Source organism: Salmo salar, chromosome 18 (genome assembly GCF_965601325.2).
Source record: "Salmo salar chromosome 18, fSalSal1, whole genome shotgun sequence".
Lineage (NCBI taxonomy): Eukaryota > Metazoa > Chordata > Actinopteri > Salmoniformes > Salmonidae > Salmo > Salmo salar.
In genome coordinates this window covers 87,893,661-87,913,257 of record NC_138308.1, presented here as the reverse complement: position 1 = coordinate 87,913,257, position 19,597 = coordinate 87,893,661, and the positions used below count along the sequence as shown (strand labels likewise).

The window sequence follows — 19,597 nt, the reverse complement described above, 5'->3', positions numbered from 1 at the left end:
CTCTTTTGGAACCCTTTTTTCTTAGAGTGTATGTCTTGCCTGACCAATACACAATACATTGTGGCTGAAGTGTTGTGAAGCTACTTACTTTGTCTGACCAATACCCATTGATGTAAAAGTCGATCCATTGATGTGAATTACTGGGATGTGGTTGAGTGTCGTGAAGCTTAAAGAACCGAGGTATCTAAACAGTGTGTATGGTTGTGATATGAATTTCCAGGAGTTGAATGGGGTAACTTAAGACCACTAAAGTTCATATACAGTTTGGAGTGAGTAACACGATGTTTAGCATATTTATATGTTTTCTATTTCTGCAATACACATGAATTCCAGTGTTCTATTCGTAACACACACGGTCGATGGTCACTAGCCTTGGTGCTGAATGTTATGCATCATTCTCATATCTGTTGATAGTGATTGATGCCAGACTGGAGGTACAAGGACAGAGGACACACTGATTATTCACTGTTATACATTTTGCTTGGCTAGTTGTAGCCTAATGTTAGCTAGCTAACGTTGAACCTGGTTGGTTAGTTACCTGCAGATTCATGCAGGGTTGTAACGTCATGAGTTGTGATTATGGTTCATTGTTTAGCTAGCTAGCTAGCTACATGTCTTAACAAAAGACTCTACTATTCAAGTATCCATTTCAATAGAATGTCACTGTGACAACTGTTGATAGACGTAGCTGGTAAATTCGCTCTGGCTATCTACTCCGATTTCCGACCCCAGGTAAGATAGTCTAGCTAGCTACATTTTCAGATATTACAAGTTTCAAATTTTAACATGAAGTCTTTTTATTTCAAGTTAGATAGCTAGCTAATGTTAGTTAGCTGACTGGCTCACTAGCTAACGTTACGTGTATGATCTTATTACTTGTATCTCAGAGCTATTTACTTGGCTAGATATAGTCTAATCTTAGCTAGCTAACATTGAACCTGGTTGGTTAGCTACCTGCAGATTCATGCAGAGTAGTAACGTCATGAGTTGGGATTATGGTTCATTGTTTAGCTAGCTAGCTACATGTCTTAACAAAATACTCCACTATGCAAGTGTCCATTGTAATAGAATGTCACTGCGACAACTGTTAGCCAGTTAGCTTGGGTGCTTGACTGCTGTTGTTAGGACAGAAGGCTCGCATCAACTCTTAAAGAGATTGGTTGAACTAAAGCTTAAGAGGGTGTGAACGATGCTGAATGGGTGTAGACAAAGAAGAGCTCTCTAGTAGGTACCAAAAAATTCAAAGGCCATTTTCTCAAAAGTGAGGTTACAAGTTCATCAACTTTCAAAGCAGAATTGCTTTCCCATTGTAGCTCTGTGTCTCTGCTTTTATCCAATGTAAAAAACACAATTTCAAATTTTTCTACAGTACATAAGACCGAATCAAGGCTCTGAGATACGAATAATAAGATTGTTAATGTAACGTTAGCTAGTGAGCCAGTCAGCTAACATTAGCTCGCTAGCTAACAGTACACTTTAACTTGAAATGAAAACGACTTTGTCAAAATTAGAAACATGTAATATCTGAAACTGCAGCTAGCTAGACTATTTTACCACTATACATGATGGTTGGATGCTTCTTCCTGTCACAGAATGCCATGGTTGCCCTTAGTTTGAAGATGTAATCCGGAGACGGTTGTTTTCTCCATCTCCTTAGCTATCATACTCAAATTCCACTGATTTCAAAACTCGTTCCTCCAGAAAGTGGAGAGCAACACTTATGTAGTTTTACATTTTACTACACAATACATTTAAAAAAAGATGCATTAGACAGGATTACCTAGACGTACTGACCAGCTCAACTAGACAGAAGCATGCTATATAGCAGACCAATCTGAATTCATCTCTCGGCATGTCCAGCCCACTCATTATCTCAGCCAATCTTGGCTAGCGAGAAGGTTGCTGACTTTTTCTGTGGCTAAACCAGCTAGGCTCGTAATTTAACAATTTTATTCGAATTTACAGATTGAATACAAGTTTGTTAGTTAGGCACATGAAAGTTCACGTGTTCCAAAAGGCATTTATGCAACAACAAAAAAAAACATACAAAATGTATTAAAAAAAGATTGCGTGTGCGGGAGTGACCCGTGACATACACCTCGTTTCCTGAAACGGGTCACATAATGTATTGATGACATTCAGCACTATCAGCAGTGAATAATCAGTGTGTCCTCTGTCCTTGTACCGCCATATTATGTGGCAGGTAGCCTAGTGGTTAGAGTGTTGGACTAGTAACCGGAAGTTGCAAGATCGAATCCCTGAGCTGAGAAGGTGAAAATCTGTTGTTCTGCCCCTGTACAAGGTAGTTAACCCACTGTTCCTAGGCTGTCATTGGAATAAGAATTTTTTCTAAATTGCCTAGTTAAATAAAGATATAAAATCATTATCAACAGATATGAGAATAATCCATAACATTCAGTATAACGTGACCATCAACCCACACATGGAAATCATGAGTACAGATGTAGGATCTTCATTTGAGCCAGTTTGCTACAGCAGGAAAATAATCTTGCAGGAACAGAAAATGTGAATTATTATGTCTGCGTTTACACAGGCAGCCTAATTCAGATTTGTTTTGCCCAATTATTGGCAAAAGAGCTGATCTGATTGGTCAAAATACCAATTAGTGGAAAAAGATCAGAATCGGGTTGCCTGTGTAAATGCAGTCCAAGTGGGCTATAATTTATGGATATTTTTGTAGGGGTTGATAGATTTTTTTTGAAGGGACAATGACAAAAAATGACAAACTTCAGAAGCCTTTTTAAACCTCAAATACACTACAGGTTTTACATTTCCTGCATTACAGATCTCCTGGATCAGGGTAATCAAATTAAGATCCTAGATTTGTAGGCCTATTACATAAAGCGTCAAATATATACACTCTTTGCCAGATTAATTGAATGAGATCATATTCTCATTTGCAGCAACAGATGTGCAATCCTATTCATTTGCTTTATACTCTTACTCTTGGTCCCACTATCTTTACCTTTATCTTTCTCTCTTCCCCATCTCTATCGATCTCTCTCCCTCTCAATCTACTCTCTCCCTCATTCCTATCCTCTCTCTACCCCATCTCTTCATTGATCTATCTCTCTCTCTTGCCTTTTTCCACCTTTCTCTCTCACTCCCTTTCTCTCCTTCATCTTCCTTCTCCAACCCTTTTCCTCTCCTCCATCCCCACTTTCTCTTTCCTTTCCTTCCTTTCCTTCCCTCCTCCTCCCTCGCTTCCCCCCCAGCTGTAAGGATGAAGATTGAGAACAGCCTGCCCCGCCCCCAGCTCCCCGAGACTCCGCCCCAGACAGGCCTGCAATTCACTGTGGCGACGGAGGAGGACTTTGATGAGATCATGGCCATAAGCCAAGACATCTACGGAGGGCTGGACTACCTACCGACCCGCTACACCGCCTGGCTATCCGAGTCCAACCGCACTGTCATACTGGCCCGCAAGCAGGGCAAAGTGGTGAGAAAAGGTTATTAAGTGTGTCATAAACCTATTATAGCATGTGTATAAGGGTTCTATTAAGGTGTTATAAGAGTATTATGAACGCTAACAAGCATGGCTGTCCGAGAGCAACCGCACCGTCATACTGGCACGTAAGCAGGTCAAAGTGGTGAAAAATGGTTATTAAAGAGTGTTATAAATATGTTATAGCATGTTTATAAGGCCATTATAAGGGCTGTATTAGAAGCTACCAGTATCTGCTACATCGCCTGGCTGTCCGAGACCAACCTGCCGCCACACTACTTCTTTGCACGCAAGCAGGGCAAAGTGTTGTGAGAAGGAGTGACAAGAGCATTACAAGGGTGTTACCATAGAAATAGAATCCATGTTAGAAGAGTCCTAAAGGAACCTGGAGATGATAAATGTTCTACTTTGGAACCATTGAGAGTTCTATTACCTAGAAACAACCATGAAAAAATAACAAGAAAATTACTCACAAAATGTATTTATTCAGTTATTCATAATCTCCCTTTTTTTTTTTCTCCCCCCTCTCCTTCTCCTTTATCCCTCTCTTCTTCGTTTCTCCCCTCTTCCCCCAACAGATTGCCCTGGAGTCAGTGTGTGTGATTGACGATGGTGAGACCATGCTGGTGGAGGGGTTACGTGTGGCCCCCCAGGAAAGGGGGAAGGGCGTGGCAGGGGTGCTGCTACGGTTCTGCTCTCAACTGGTCAAGTCCAAGTGGCCTGAGGTGAAGGTGACCAGGCTGACCCGCGACGACCAGCTGGGGCCCAAGGACTTCCAGAAGTACCGCCTCATCACCAAACAGGTAGGTATTGGTTGATTATTTAATTGCTTGGTTGATTGGTTAATTGCTTGATTGGTTGATTGCTAAGTTGATTGGTTAATTGATTGATTTGTACCTTAAGTCAAGTATTCCAAGTTGTCAATTTTGTTTCTAGTTATTTCTATAGTCGTTATATTTGTGACTAGACTCAGACTTGAGTCAAGCCATTATAACTCAAATCTACTTTTGCAGTTTACAAAGAATTATCAGGGAAGCATGTTTTACCAAAATTACAGATTTTACCTTTCACAATGCTTCATTATGTGATACATTTCATTCACAGTCTATTATCCAACCATACAACCATCTCTTTACCCTACGTCATTTCACCACTGCCTCTCTCCCTAAGGGCATACTGCTGGTTCGCTTCAACGCTGAAGATCTCAAGCTCCGTCTCGCCGAACTGGGGCCGGTTGTGACCCTCCCCACCTACTCTGAGGGTACCCCCCAGGGTTCTGACACCCCTCTGGTTCCCCCGGTCCTTCTGGACCTCAACGAGGCCCACCAGATGTTCCTTAACTCGGGTCTGATGTCCAACGTGCTCCCTAATGCTACCATCGTCCAGGACTGGCAGCCGTTCAAGCCCGTGCCCAGCAACATGGTCATTCTTCTGAAGAAGGTAAGATTATAATCACAGGAGGACCACAATGGAAATAAGTCAGTTGACTTTATCATGCTTTAGGATTGCAAACTTCTGGAAACTTTCCGAAAACTTTGTGTTTTTAATCATTGATGATTTTTTATGTATTGTTGTACTCCCATTGCTGGGTCAGCTCTATATGTATTTGAAATTTCTCAAATAAAATTGATGAATTGATTAATTAAAGGACATCGACTGGATGGTGGATGACCGCTACACCCCCACTGTGGCCAGCCTGTGCACCCACCCCTTCTGGGTTCCCGGAGGTCCTCGCGGAGTTGGGACGGACACGTACTACCTCAACATCGACGTGTTTGGCAAGGACATAGGCCTGGTGCTCCATCAGTTCCTGAGTCACCTGAGGCGCCACGCCACCACCCTGAAGGGGCACGTCATGTGCCAGATGTTCCTGGATCCTCCCATGTGGAAACCCATGGCCGAATTCTGCTGCCAGACACTGAATGTGGAGCTGGTGAAGGAATACACGGAGCAGTGCGTGGTCGAGTCGGATGTCGTGTAGCCCGGAGGAAGAGGGAGGAGGAATAGGATGAGGAAGAGGATGAGGATGAGGAAGAGGAGAGACGAGACGAGATGGAGGAAGTAACATGAAACAATTTGAAAAGTTTCCAGAGACCCAATGAACAAATGAACCTCATTCTCTTTAGAAAATGAAATGGAAAAGTTCCCCAAGAAACTTCAGAAGGATTGGCAACAACCTCCCTAAGCGACTATAGCGAAACACCTCAGAAGCTGCATTATATTTGCAATATATTTGATTTGAACACTACCGCTAACAAAAATATTTTACAAAAAAAGGCAGCTACATGAAATACGTTTGACTAATTAGTTTGAATTAGTTTCTCACAGTTTTTTTTACCATTCAGTCATTTACACAAATCTAGCTCTTAACAACAGGATGCTAATGTTATTCCTTTTAAAAAGAAAAAAGAAATATACAAGCTAGCTTGGAGAATATCATGCCTTTCAATCCTTTTAATGTAAATATAAAGTATAAATATGTACACATTCTGAATTGCAAATATGTCTGCACAACTCTTGAGGCACTTTATTAAACCATATGGGCTGTTGTGCTAAAGTGCAAGTGATGACGTCAGGAGGAGAGGAGTCGTTTAGCTTTTAGAAATAACAGAATATAACGGATTTAGAACGCATCACTCCCATGGTAACGGTAGAAATCCTTATGGACCTATTCTCTCCAACGCCAAATCCCAAAATACTGTCGAACAAACAATAGCCCTTCAGTGAATCTTACAGAGCATTTGCACGCTTATAATTCACACAAAATGGCTGAAACGGAACAGCTATAATTACACGTAGCTTATAACACTAAAACATGGCCAGTTTGCTTTTAGAACAATTTCATTTTTTTAAAACAATTTCTCAGCTGTTTTGTTTTTATGTTTTTAAGCACTTAATCATATTGCTAATTTATTGTTACTTTTCCTCGTGTACTTGAATGCAACCGTAGTACCTAAAGAGGTAATATATTATCAGCAGAAGCTTTCTGGAGGCTTTCCAATACTTAATGTGCAATCCAAGCTTACTCTATAGTACATTGCTAATAGTGTGAAAAAGGGAGCTGTACTTACTTTACAGTATACCACAAAGACTAAAACAATTTAACTAATATAGTTCTGATTGACTTAACATTAACAACATTGTTCAGTAGCTAGAGAAATATTTCCGTGGTAAATGTCGCCATTGCAAATATTAGCTGACAACCTTTGTAAAGATTGAATCGTAGTCCCTCATCAACATAGACTCAGTCATCAGACATGCTGTGAAACAGCCCTCTGAAACCATTCTAAGCTTCGTAGCCACTCTAAGATGCTTCATAACCCCTCTACGAAGCGCCATAGCGACCCCAAGAAGCTTCATAAGCTTTGGGACATGATCAGAGCTCAGCTAAGCAAATGGGACACCCTTTGCTCTCGAAGGTTTCATAACCACTCTACTAAGCTTCATAGCCACTCTAAGAAGATTTATAAGCTTTTGGCTCTTGAACGTTCCCTTTAAGACATGATGCCCTTGACACGACGTAGCACGGAACGAGCCTACATTGCAACCCCCAACTTGAGACTAAAACCACTACAGATCAGTTACTGGCCACTTCATTGACTCCAACCTGCCCTCGTTGTAAAAGGGACCTTGTTGTAAAGGATGAAATGGACGGAGGAAGAGGATAACTTTTGATTTTTTGGTAGACTGATCAGTGGTCTGCCTGTCTTTCCCTGACTCTAAAGGATGAACGCACTCACCCATGATAAATGAAGGATTTAGGACTGGATCGATATCGGACGATGGATGAGATGCCTGGAGAAAGTGGAATGAAGAATGAAGCAAATTATATAGCGGATTCCATATTCTTCAAAACAACAAAACAATACTTTGTCAAGGCTGACAATGATTTTCTCAGTTCTCTGAGAAGCACTTCCTATTTTTTTTCACCGATCGAAGAAGCAAACATGGACTGACCCCCCTTTTTTGCTGTGGCGAGTCGTGAGGAAGCCAAAGATGAAGATGAAGATGTGAGAAGCCTGACTCCAGTGGTGAAGAGAAGAAGCAGTACACAATCATTCCTAATCCACCCCACCCTTGTCTCTAAAGGCATTCCCCTATACAACATACGAAGCCCCACATGAAACCCCCCAATCAAATCATTTCTAAGAAATTCTCCATAATATGGGAAGGTGGAACTTTTCCTCACAAGCCCATACAACCCCTCTCTCATTCCATCTCTCTTCATGAATAGATTGAAGACCAATTTAAAGCCACTGAGTTTAAAATCACTATGTAGGTTATCTAAAACTCTTGGCTGGTCAAAGGTAGGGTTCCCTGGATGTACTGTCGTATCCATGCCGACCATCTGGTGTATGTAAATGATCTTGGAGAGCGTGCTTTCCTGCTGCTAGTGTGTGCCCACAAGACCAGATGATTTACTAAACTTATTGTTCAGAAAACCGCATAGTTAAATTTCTCCCTATTTTTTTAAAGCTGGTTTGAACAATTCAGATTTTGGCTTCGTAGGCTACGCCACAACACGAGAGCAGTCGTTTTGAATTTACCTTGGTGGTGGTTGGACATTTAATGAATAGAGCTCAGTGTATTTACAAAAAAGTCACTGAGATGGGAGAATATGAGCTAATTTGTCTCTCTGATAAGACAGAATACTGTTTAACATTTTAAAAACTCCAGTCCAGTCCACACCCCATATCTGTGACGGAACGGTCTGTCTGTCTGCACGATTGGCAAATGGAAAGCAGTTCTACTGTTACTTCATGTTCTCCTTATCTCGCCATGGTAAAGATGGAGCTTTCAGTTGTTAAAAGCATCTGAGTGCGAGTGAGGAGTGTGATTTTATAATTCCACAGTGTCACGGTGGTGTTGGTGTTCGTGGTGGTAGTGGACTTTGCATGGTCACAGACACACAGTGATGTATTGTATGACTGCCAATATACCCTGCAGAGTCCACAGATCAACTGATCCAATGGCTTTCCAAGACCATATGGCTAAAATGGATACCAGTACACCGCAGCACGTCCAGGGATACGACAGGTTGGAGGGTATTTGGTTGGAGGGTGAACACAATCTTTGATATGATGCACACAGACATGTATTAAAAACTAGAAAACTATTCCCACAGCCTCACCACGCCCATGCAATCTATTGCCCAAATGCCCACTACTTACCCACCCAACAACGTGTTCTAATCAATGTTGTATCCACTACTACCATAGGGACAAGTTTGTTGTCGTACAAACTGCCTCAGTCCTCAACATACCCATCCAGTAAAGACTATATCCCCCTACACTCCATCTTCATACGGACTAGACATTATGGTTTTATCTTAATTGTTGTCTGGTGAATTGGTGGTTTGTCACCTGGTATATTTCTACACTGTATATTTCTATATTTGACATACAGATATATGCACAGTATTTCAGGGGGATGTGAATGTTGAAATAAGATGCAGTACTGTAGGTGTCTTTTGTCTTGTTCCTGAAGGTATGTTTTGTGTGTTTGAGGGAAAGCTCGAAGGAGAATGTTTGGTAGAGATCCAAGGAGATTTGATTGGTTATAGAGTGCTCCAAATCTGATAATTCCGGACTCATTCCAGAATTGAAGTAATTCCAGGCACTGTTAAAAGATTATGTAGCAGTACAAGTCATCCACTGTTGTAAAATAGGAACTCTCCTTCCTCTCTTGTCCCCCATTCCACACAAACACAGCCGAGAGAACAAATGATGTTGAACCAACAGCCTTGGGAATAGATATGATGGACAGGGTCTGTATTTAAGGGTTACCTAAAGCACTGTGTATTAGTATGTGACATGCATTTTACATGTGAAAGATACTGTATAGTTATGTACTAAACCAGGAGGAGGGTATTTAATGCTCTCCCTTGATTAGGGGTTCTTAACACAATGAGGTTACTGTTACTGTACTATGCTGCTGTTGAGCGGGAGCTCGGTCTGAGGGCGGTAAAGTAAGCACGTTGTTCAGCCCATTCATTGGCTCTCTGCTGCTGTGATAATGGCGGAGAGGGCAGCAGGGCAGTGAGTGAAACCGAAAGGATGTAACATCAGTCATTCATAGTTCTAACTGAACAGCTGGTGTGTTCTGGTGTGTTCTGATGTGTTCTGTCGCGCTGTCATCGTCGCCAAGGTCGATGTTAATCAGCCACCGTTATGGAGCAAACATTAGATTGGCCCTATTATTGAATAATTTCTCGTTATGAATCTGATTGCATGCTTAGTTCGATATTTGCTGATTAACATAAATATCATATTTTCCCCCCCAAAATATTTATTTTTATTAATTAAGACGTCATCAATTTAGTTTGATGTACAACCCGTACTTCATTTGATGGCTGGTTATCATTTAGCTGTGACTCTGTGTTCTCTAATTGTACAAAATGTATGCAGGTTTTTTTTGTGTCTTTTTTCAAATACTAATTATTTCCTCTTATATACCTTGTTTTCCACCCATCCCATTTTTTTTTCATTTTACTTCCTCACCGCTTTTCACTTTGTTCTTAAAACCGTCACATTTAATCTCTTTAAATCTATATTTGGTCATTTTGAATACGGACACACTTACAGTATTATAAACAGCTGGAGCTGAGATGAAGTAGATGAACGAAAGAGTTGCTACAGATCTTAGCATTTTGTCTGACAGAAAGTGTGACAGGTGCCATGGTGACGTGGTTGAAACAAATGGGAGGAAGTTCAGAGATCAGCTTGTATTGATAACATAGCCTGATCCCAGATCTGTTTGCGTTTTAGCCAACTCCTCTGTCTATGATAGTCAGACAAATTTGGCTGAAGTACGTACTGATCTCGGACCATTATAGTGGCTAGTCTTAATAGTAGTTATGGCTATGCTTGGTGGTGGAGAAGGGGAGAGGAAACCGAAACCCTAATCTCTCATTTATGAAATGGTGAGGTCATAAAGATGAGGGGGGTGATGGAAGGAGAGGTCAGGGAGAGAAGAGAGAGGGAAGGAGGGATGGTGTGGGTGTTGTGGAGGAGGAGATGAGGGAGTTTCTCTCTGTCTCTTATTGCAGTACCTAAGAGGCAAAACCAGGGGAGGATGGTTACAGTAGGTTACAGAACCCTGAAAAATTATATGAAGCTTTGTCGCCAAGCTAAGATGCTTTATAACCACTCTATGAAGCTCCACACTGTAGAGTCTGATCTTTAACCCACATGCACAGTATGTGGGTAAAAGTTCAGACAAAAACGTGGGGGAGACAGAGATAGCAACAGTAGGGAGAGGTGAATGACAATAGAGGACCAGGCCGGTCAAACTATTTATATCGACTACATTGTTATGTATCCACACTATGTAACCTTCTAGTGTCTAGGGCAGAGCACGTGACTTCCTGGTTCTCTAGCTACCCATGGACAGCAGGTGTAAAACACTGGTGACAATCTATCACTGACCACGCTGACATTGAGACACTGACTAGACCGGAGCTCTCCAACCCTGTTCCTGGAGAGCTACCCTCCTGTAGCTTTTAATTCAACCCCAGTTGTAACTATCCTGATTTAGCTTATTCACCAGCTGGGTTATTAGAATCAGGTTCGCCGGTTTAGGGTTGGAGTGAAACCCTTGAGGACGGTAAGCTCTCCAGGAACAGCGTTGGAGAGCCCTGGTCTAGAGTCAGTGTGTCTCAATGTCAGTGTTGTGAGTGATAGATTGTCACCAGTGTTTACACCTGCTGTCCATGGGTAGCTAGAGAACCAGGAAGTCAAGTTAAAGCTGTTCTGTTTGCAGACTGAGGCTGTGTTCAGAGTGAACATCTATTCCCTACATAGTGCACACTAGGCAATAGTGTGCCATTTGGGACGCACAATCAGTGTCCTTTCCAAGTTAAAATACATTTGGCTTATCGTTGAATCGCCTATGGTGAGGTGAGAGCCAGCAAGGTTTGTACTTATATCTATAGACCAACTCCACATGAGATGGAGTTGAAGGCCCGTCACCTGCTGATATTAGGATACATGATACACACACACTCACACACATGCACACACACACACACACACACTTTATACACAGACAGGAGAGTCTATTCCTCTCCTAAACTGCTTACTGCTTAGCCAGTGACATTTAAGAGGCTACGACGACAGTTAGCTAGAGTTTCAGCTTTGTGTGTGTGTGGGTGCGTGTGTGTGTGTGTGTGTGTAGATGTGTGTGTGTGGGGGTGTGTGTGCCTGTGTCTGTGTGTGTAATCTGTCGATGTGTCACAGTGTCTGGTTGCACGGCGAGAGACACAGAGACCCTTTTCAGACAAATTTCTCAGCTGGTTGTGAATGGAAAGTCTGGCTGTGTCCCAAATGGCACCATGCTACCTATGTAGGGTACTACTTTTAACTAGGGCCTATAGGGAATAGGGTGAGATTTGGGGCAACAACTCTGCGAAAGAGAGAACGGGGGGAAGGGGCAGAGGAAAAAGAGGGAAGGGGGGGAGGTTAGGGAAAAGATAGAGAGAGTTTTTCAGATGCTTGTTGTGGGTTTTGGAGAGAGACAGATGGCTACCTACAGTACTGTCTGGTTTTATGGCTGTTGGAAGCTGCTGCTGGTGAATGTGGTTTTGGCTGGGTGTTTAATAAGGATCTAGGACCGCGTGGAATGGATTCAAACAGCTGTCTCGTCCAGTCATTGGGATCGAGTAGCCACAAGTAATGTAGATGTACACACACACACACACTTGCAACATATGTAACACACACACGCGCACACACACACGCTTGCACATTTAACACATTTAAAAACTATTTTTTCATGATCCTATTTTTCTATATTTTCTAAATGAGTAAAAGCAACGACCCTAATGCATGTTTTATTATGGCCTTGTCGACTTCAGAAAGGGCTGTTGAATTGATATTTCATTTTGTTCTCGGTTTTTCATCCATTCATTTATTTGTTTATTTCTCCTTCTTTGAACCCTCTGTATTCAGATACATCTTAATCTATGACAAAGATTAGGATAATTTTATGCCCCCATTTTGTCTGAACCTGGGAAAGGAATCAAGAAGAAAAGCACAAATGAACCCTTGATTACCTGACTACTAGCAAATATAAAGTCTTTGCCAAATTATAAATTCAACTAAAACCACCATCAAAACAAAACTGAAAATAAAATTGGAAAGACAAAACAAAACTGAAAATAAAACTGGAAAGACAAAACAAAACTGAAAATAAAACTGGAAAGACAAAACAAAACTGAAAATAAAACTGGAAAGACAAAACAAAACTGAAAATAAAACTGGAAAGACAAAACAAAACTGAAAAGGCAGCTGGAATTGACCAGTGGGTACAAGCTTTTGAAGTATGTTCTTCTTAATGCCCTGCTTAAGGGGAAAACGAAGAAAAATCCCTAGTGAAAAAAACCGAATCTAATCTTACTACTTGGCCATACTGCACCATGCCGATGCCTCTTTTGTGAACAACTACTGTATTTGTGCTTTTGTGCAATTATCTCTTATATTACTGTTGATGAGAAATACTGTAAGGAACATGGGAGTGGTAGAAACCATAGGAATAGAAACATGGCCGCTGTTACCGTTGATTTGAATGGGAATGTCCTTTCTAGGAATTCTATTTCGATGAGTGAGAAACGCAACTGGACCTTCTACCCTATCAATCTGTGACCATGCATATAGCCCAAGTGTTGTGATAGCTAATCATGCTACGTGCATGTTATCCAACTCAAATTATCATCTGACTGTCCTGCATATACAGTACAGTAATATATGAGGCCTGGTCACGTTCATGTGTACATTGTAAATAACCTAAAAGCCTGTTTATCCATCTGAAGGGAAGAAAACAAGACACAGCATATTGTAATTTTGAACAGAGATTTTAGATGCTATATGCAAGATGAAAAGAAACACTAAAACACCGTTTCTGGTTTCTGGTCTCCACACCCAAGTTCTGAAAATGTTTTATATGGGGAATGATTTTTCTGTAACACCAGATGTGAAGGGGGGGGGGGGTAGATTTCTGTGTAACACCAGACATGGTCATTCAGTGGGCTTTCATTCAATTCAATTCAAAGGAACTAGAGCTTTGTGATCAAATAGTCCACCAGCACATTCATTCCTTAGGTGATGTTGAGTGAATACTCTTACTCCGTTTCCTTATTTCTTTCTTCCTCACATCCAAACATGTAAAGAAAAGAAACAGCATACTATGATATTATTCCCTTTATTAGGTGGAATCCACCTGAACACTGGGGGTTTTGGGGTCTGAAGTCGTACCAAAGACTTCTCAGATGGTCTCCCAGGCAGCGCAACAAAAACTCAACTGTCAATCTATATACTATTGTTATCAGAATCAGCTTTGGTTATCTATGATAACAAGGTCCAAACACAGCTTCTCTGTACGACCTACTATACAAATTCTCCTAAATGTACCTGTGCAGAAATTGACTGATTCCAATAACTGCTGAGCCTTAAAGAGATTTAACAATAATTAGAGATATTTTGAGATTAGATATATCTGGATACGCCAAAATAATCAAATTAAACAAACAGACAAAGACATGGCCACTGTTGCTCATGATTGTTTCTATTTTTCAACAACAAAAAATATTCACACTTACCTTGCCAAGCTTTCACTATAGCGGTCCAACTAAATGACCAATGTCTGAATAAACATACATACCTTACATAGACTTAGGTTAGATGAAAATGCCCAGACCTTGACCCCTGCTCGGAACCACCAAGGTCATAGGTCAAAGGTCATAGAGCAAAGGTTATGGTTCCGGAGTTTTCATTTAGCCCTTTTTCCTTGATATGGCTGCAGCTGTTGAGTATCCCCTAGAGTTTCACGATTATATACAGTACAGTGTAAAATATATTGTGCGTTGAAGCCTATATGTCATTGAGTCACAGTTATAACAGGTTATAACCTATAATCAGGTTACACTGATCGATATATGCTAAAATGACAAGATCCTGTGAGATAAAAGACAGGGTATATATTTATTCATCTCATAACTTTACAGTTTTAAATCATTTTAGTGAGACTTCTTATTGGATTCACAGCTGTGTGTCTGTCGAGGTGGTAAATACAGTGGTCATGCCATTCGAAGGTATGTTGGTAATCTGGAAAGAAATGTATATTTTGTTTTTCTTGGTCCTATTCACTTTAATATTTTATTTTATACCCAACTTTCTCCGCTTATTCTCAAGCGGTGATTTGGATAATTTTTGGGGGGTTGAAAAAAACAATATCGTTTTTTCAATTTATTATAATGATTTTTGATTGTTATTATTTTTCAGTTTTCAGAAGCAATTTTCTTTTGTGAGACTGAGATGCAAAACTATTTTAAATACAATACTTAAAAAAAATACTTTACAATCTACGAGAGATCTATGGGATGTGTTTTTCTTCTCCAATTCGGATGCAAAAATGTGTGTATGTTGGGGAGTGACGATGGGTATGGCACAGAAACATGTGGCTAGGTTTACACAGAGTCCAAACACACTCAACATAACACTTAAGAAACATCTTAAGACAATACGTAAGATGCTAATTAATAAGATATGCATTTTTACTTTGTCTAGGGCAGTACTTATTCCTGTTTTGACCTAATGTTCGAATTATGCATTTATTTTTTGTTGTTAAAGCTAGGCAGGTTAGCTAGTATTATTAACGTTGTAAAAACTAGACAGGTTAGCTAGTATTATTAACATTGTATAGATATTAACGTTGTGCTACTATTATTTTGGGGGAAAGTATAGACTTAGTTATGGGGCACAGGGTAGATGTTAAAGTTAAATAACACACACACACTCCCAAAATGATTTTTCAGTGTAAACCTAGCCATATACTTACATGGAATACAATTTTTTGAATGCTTTATAATCATAAAGTGATGGCTACAAACGGGGTAGTAGTAGTATTTACTGATAAAAAAATATATATAATAATTTTGCTTGTGTTTATATAATATTGTTGTAGTAGTACTGTAAAAAAATATTAACATTTCAACATACCTCCCTTTCTCTCCATTCTCTGGATAAGTAGTTTAACAAAGGAGATTTTAACATCTACAAACATATAAACCTTATTAAGTGTATATTGCAACATTGTTAAGGACAAACAGCCGTGGAACACAGTAACTTTGTGTAACTATAAAAAACTATTGTGAAGTCATTCTAACATTGTGATGATAACAGTAAAAGTCCAGGCTGTTTATGTATGTAGTAGTATTTGAGTAGTATTTTTGTAGTAGTATATTATGAGATGAAGTAATGATGAAAGTAACTAACATGGCAGAAATGCAAATTGTTAGAAAATGAAACTCCGCACTACAGACTGACGTTTTCAGAAGTTCTTTGTTGATTGTTTCTTTATTATTATTTTAGTTCTTTTTTTTTACATTTATTTTTTACTTTCTCTGTTCAGATTTTTGCCTTTGTTAGGTGTTGTTAGCTAAAACGAAAACATTTTTTTTTTTTAAACGAAACAACAAGTGTATGTCCGAATGTTAAGCTCTTTCTATATATTAAAAGAGCTCACTTTTTGTGTTAGAGTTACGGAAATTTACAAGGACAAAGAAAAGAAAACAAGAAAAATAAAGGTGGGGTGGTGAGATGTGTGTGTTTTAAAGGGGCACAAACAAACAAAACGCCAATACAACGTGAGAGTGATATTACGCATCGCAATATACTAACACACAAACAGACACAGAATTTCCCCTCAAGCACTTCTAGCCTACCCATGGAACATAATTGACCAAAACTGGCATATTTAATTTCCTTTCTTCACATTTTACATTTACATTTTAAGATAGCTATGTTAAGATAGCTAGGTGAGACAGCCACATATATCAATTATAGTAAGTACGTTTAAGAGTGTGTTTACATACAAACACAGTAGAATGTTGTGTGGGTTGTAAGAATCAACGTTAAGTTGACATTTGGGTAAAAACGTTTGCAAACCTTGTCTGAAATGGTGAAACTTAAAGGGGCTTGATGGGTGGTTGGTTTCTGAAATGGTCAAGTGAAAAGGGACTTCATGGATACATTACACATTACATTATAGTCATTTAGCAGACACTCTTATCCGGAGCGACTTACAGGAGCAATTAGGGTTAAGTGCCTTGCTCAAGGGTACATTGGCAGATTCGAACAAGCAACCTTTTGGTTACTGGCCCAATGCTCTTAACCGATACACTCTTAGAAAAAAGGTTGTCGCTATAGGAGAACCCTTTTTGGTTCCATGTAGAACCCTCTTTGCAAGCAAAAAGGGTTATTTAAAAAGGGTCCTCCTATGGGGATAGCCAAAAAACACTAAGGTTCTAGATAGCACCTTTTTTCCCTAAGAGTGTAGGCTACCAGCGCTGATTGTCATTACTTAACATATTTCAATGGGAAACAATGTTACTCAAGCAGTTAATATGTGGTGGAGCACAGAGATTCACAGGGTTGGGTCGAAACCATGAAAAACCAATATGATTGGATTTTCCCATCAAAGTACCATGAAAAATACGGTGTGGATTTTGGGTCACGCATGCACACACACACACGCTTACACATTTGCGTCACAACCTTGGCCCTAACACTGGGTTTGACAGAGCCATTACTAAACAACAGTATAGCCAAGCACAGTGGTATATATGCCTCAGGGACACGGTCGATGTTGGAACTCAATTTTTAATGCAAATGGAAAACGAGGTGGTCGATACACAACAATACAATAGAATGGCACAATTACCATATAGCACAAATGGGTATTTATAGGTTATATAATATGTTATATAGAGGTTATAACAGGCTATATAGAGGTTATCAAAGGGTTACAAGGTTTTCCTTGTCATTATGGTTTGCAATACTAGGACACTGTATGTAAAGGGTTCCATGAGTCAGGGGTTCCATTAGTCAGGGGTTCCATTAGTCAGGGATTCCATGAGTCAGGGGTTCCATTAGTCAGGGATTCCATGAGTCAGGGGTTCCATTAGTCAGGGATTCCATGAGTCAGGGGTTCCATTAGTCAGGGATTCCATGAGTCAGGGGTTCCATTAGTCAGGGGTTCCATTAGTCAGGGATTCCATGAGTCAGGGGTTCCATGAGTCAGGAGTTCCATGAGTCAGGGGTTCCATGAGTCAGGGGTTCCATGAGTCAGGGGTTCCATTAGTCAGGGGTTCCATGAGTCAGGGGTTCCATAAGTCAGGGGTTCCATGAGTCAATGTTGCTGTTGGTCAGTATTTGTCTGAAAAGTCCTGTAGCTACAGTACCTACCCAGCTACTTTGGGTAGTCAAATATCAGTCCCTTTTTCTTTGACAAGAAAATCAGTGTGGGTGTGTGTGTTATGCGCTCCCTGACCCAGAAAGTAAACAAATAACCCCCTCTCCCCATCAAAACAAAACAAAGCACAGAGATAAGGACAGTGGGTGTGATAAGGACAGATGCATTGTATGTAGTCCTCTGGTTAGATTTTTTCCCCCAGGTGCCTAGTGTGTGTGTGCGTGTTTGTGTGCTTTTGGGACATGAATTCCCTCACTCTGTCCCTCTCTCTCTTTCCCTCTCACTTTCTCTTACTCTGTCTCGCTCTCTCTCTCTCTCTCTCTCTCTCCCTCTCTCTCACTGTCTCTCTCTCTCTCTCTCTCTCTCTCTCTCTCTCTCTCTCTCTCTCTCTCTCTCTTTCACTCTGTCTCTCTTCTCTTTCTCTCTCCAGGTCAAGCTCTATCCAATTCTCTCTGTGTCTACCTTTATTTAAAACACAACAACCCACCCACACATCTAAATGTATCTATCTGCTGTATAACACTGTTAAATAACACAACACCACGTGTTAAGGATAAGTGGGCAGTTTAATAGAAATCCAAAGCTTTGGAATCTATAGCCTCTCTATGTAGCCTATGGTATCCTCTCTGCTGAGGTGTTGGGTTGATTTAGGGGGAACAACAAATGGCTGTGAATATTTGACAACATGCAATGACGAGATCACACTCCCACCCACCCACCCACACACACATACACACACCACACACACGTACACACACACCTGTCTTGAGAGGGAGATGGAGAACGAGTGAAAGAAAGAGGAAGAATGACAGAGAGAGAGATATCTTTGAACAGAAAGAGGTAGTGAAGGTAAAGGCTTTATTTTGCGACAGAGGAAACTACATGAGAGAAGACACATTCTTCTAAGATGGCTGGGGCCATATAGTTAGAGCAGGGTTTCAGAAACTATGGGTCGGGACCCAAAGTGGGTTTGGGCATGTGAGAGGTGGGTCATTTGGGTCTCGAGCTGAAAAAGTGTAAGAACCCCTGATTTAGAGAGTTGGGGCATCTTTTAGAATGTTTTCTTTTGTTCTAATTCTAAACATATTCCCCATTTCATGTTAATGTGAGCTAACATGGCTGCCATAGAATGTTGTAGTGTTATACTCTCTAAATGCATGGCTCTGGTGTCTGGTTGGGATAACCAGTGGATTAGGGTTTATTTCTAGTAACAACAAATGGTGTCCATGTTTGACAGGTGGGGTTAGAAGGGGCTGATCCACCAGGGCCCGCTGACCCCACCTGCTCTAGAAACAAGACCCCAGATGGTGGCCCCTCACTGGGGAAAGACAGACAGACAGTACCCTCCCACAATCCTGAATCTAAACCCAACCACCTCTACCATGGTGCAGCTAATACACACACACACACACACACACACACACACACACACACACACACACACACACTGGAGAAAGACAGACAGAGTCCTCCCCTAACCTTGACCCTATCACCCCCCCCCCCCCTCCCCCGTAGAGCTAAAAATCTGTAGGTTCAAGTTCCACCTCAAAGATTTTAGACAAATGTTCTTCAATTCCAGACAGTCCAAGGGCCCCACTGGGTGTGTAGACTTCTGTGTCCAACAATTTAACCAATCATCACATCCTTCATAAATTGACACAGATTTTATGGTTACAACATCTACCCAGAGGTGTCACATTAATATTAATACATTCTTGGTCATCCCAAAAATTGCCAAAGAATCCAGCCACCCAAGCTGTTCACTTTGCTACCATCCGGCAAACGATACCGGAGCATCGGCCCTCGGATCAACAGTAACCGAGACAGCTTCTCCCCCCAAGTCATTAACACTGCTAAATAGTTCATTCATGGTTAGCTGGATTA

At 40.7% G+C, this 19,597-nt stretch overlaps 1 protein-coding gene across 1 annotated transcript in view; it reads left to right on the top strand.

The window, feature by feature from the left end:
- LOC106577893 (histidine N-acetyltransferase) overlaps nucleotides 1-16,058 on the top strand; it is a 33,213-nt gene extending 17,155 nt beyond the window's left edge. Inside the window, exons 2-5 of the mRNA XM_014156325.3 lie at nucleotides 3,237-3,460; nucleotides 4,045-4,269; nucleotides 4,637-4,906; nucleotides 5,115-16,058. Coding sequence (XP_014011800.1) covers nucleotides 3,245-3,460; nucleotides 4,045-4,269; nucleotides 4,637-4,906; nucleotides 5,115-5,447 — 1,044 coding nt within the window. The 5' untranslated portion in view covers nucleotides 3,237-3,244 and the 3' untranslated portion in view covers nucleotides 5,448-16,058. The remainder of the gene's footprint in view (nucleotides 1-3,236; nucleotides 3,461-4,044; nucleotides 4,270-4,636; nucleotides 4,907-5,114) is intronic.
- The last annotated feature ends 3,539 nt before the right edge of the window (nucleotides 16,059-19,597 follow it).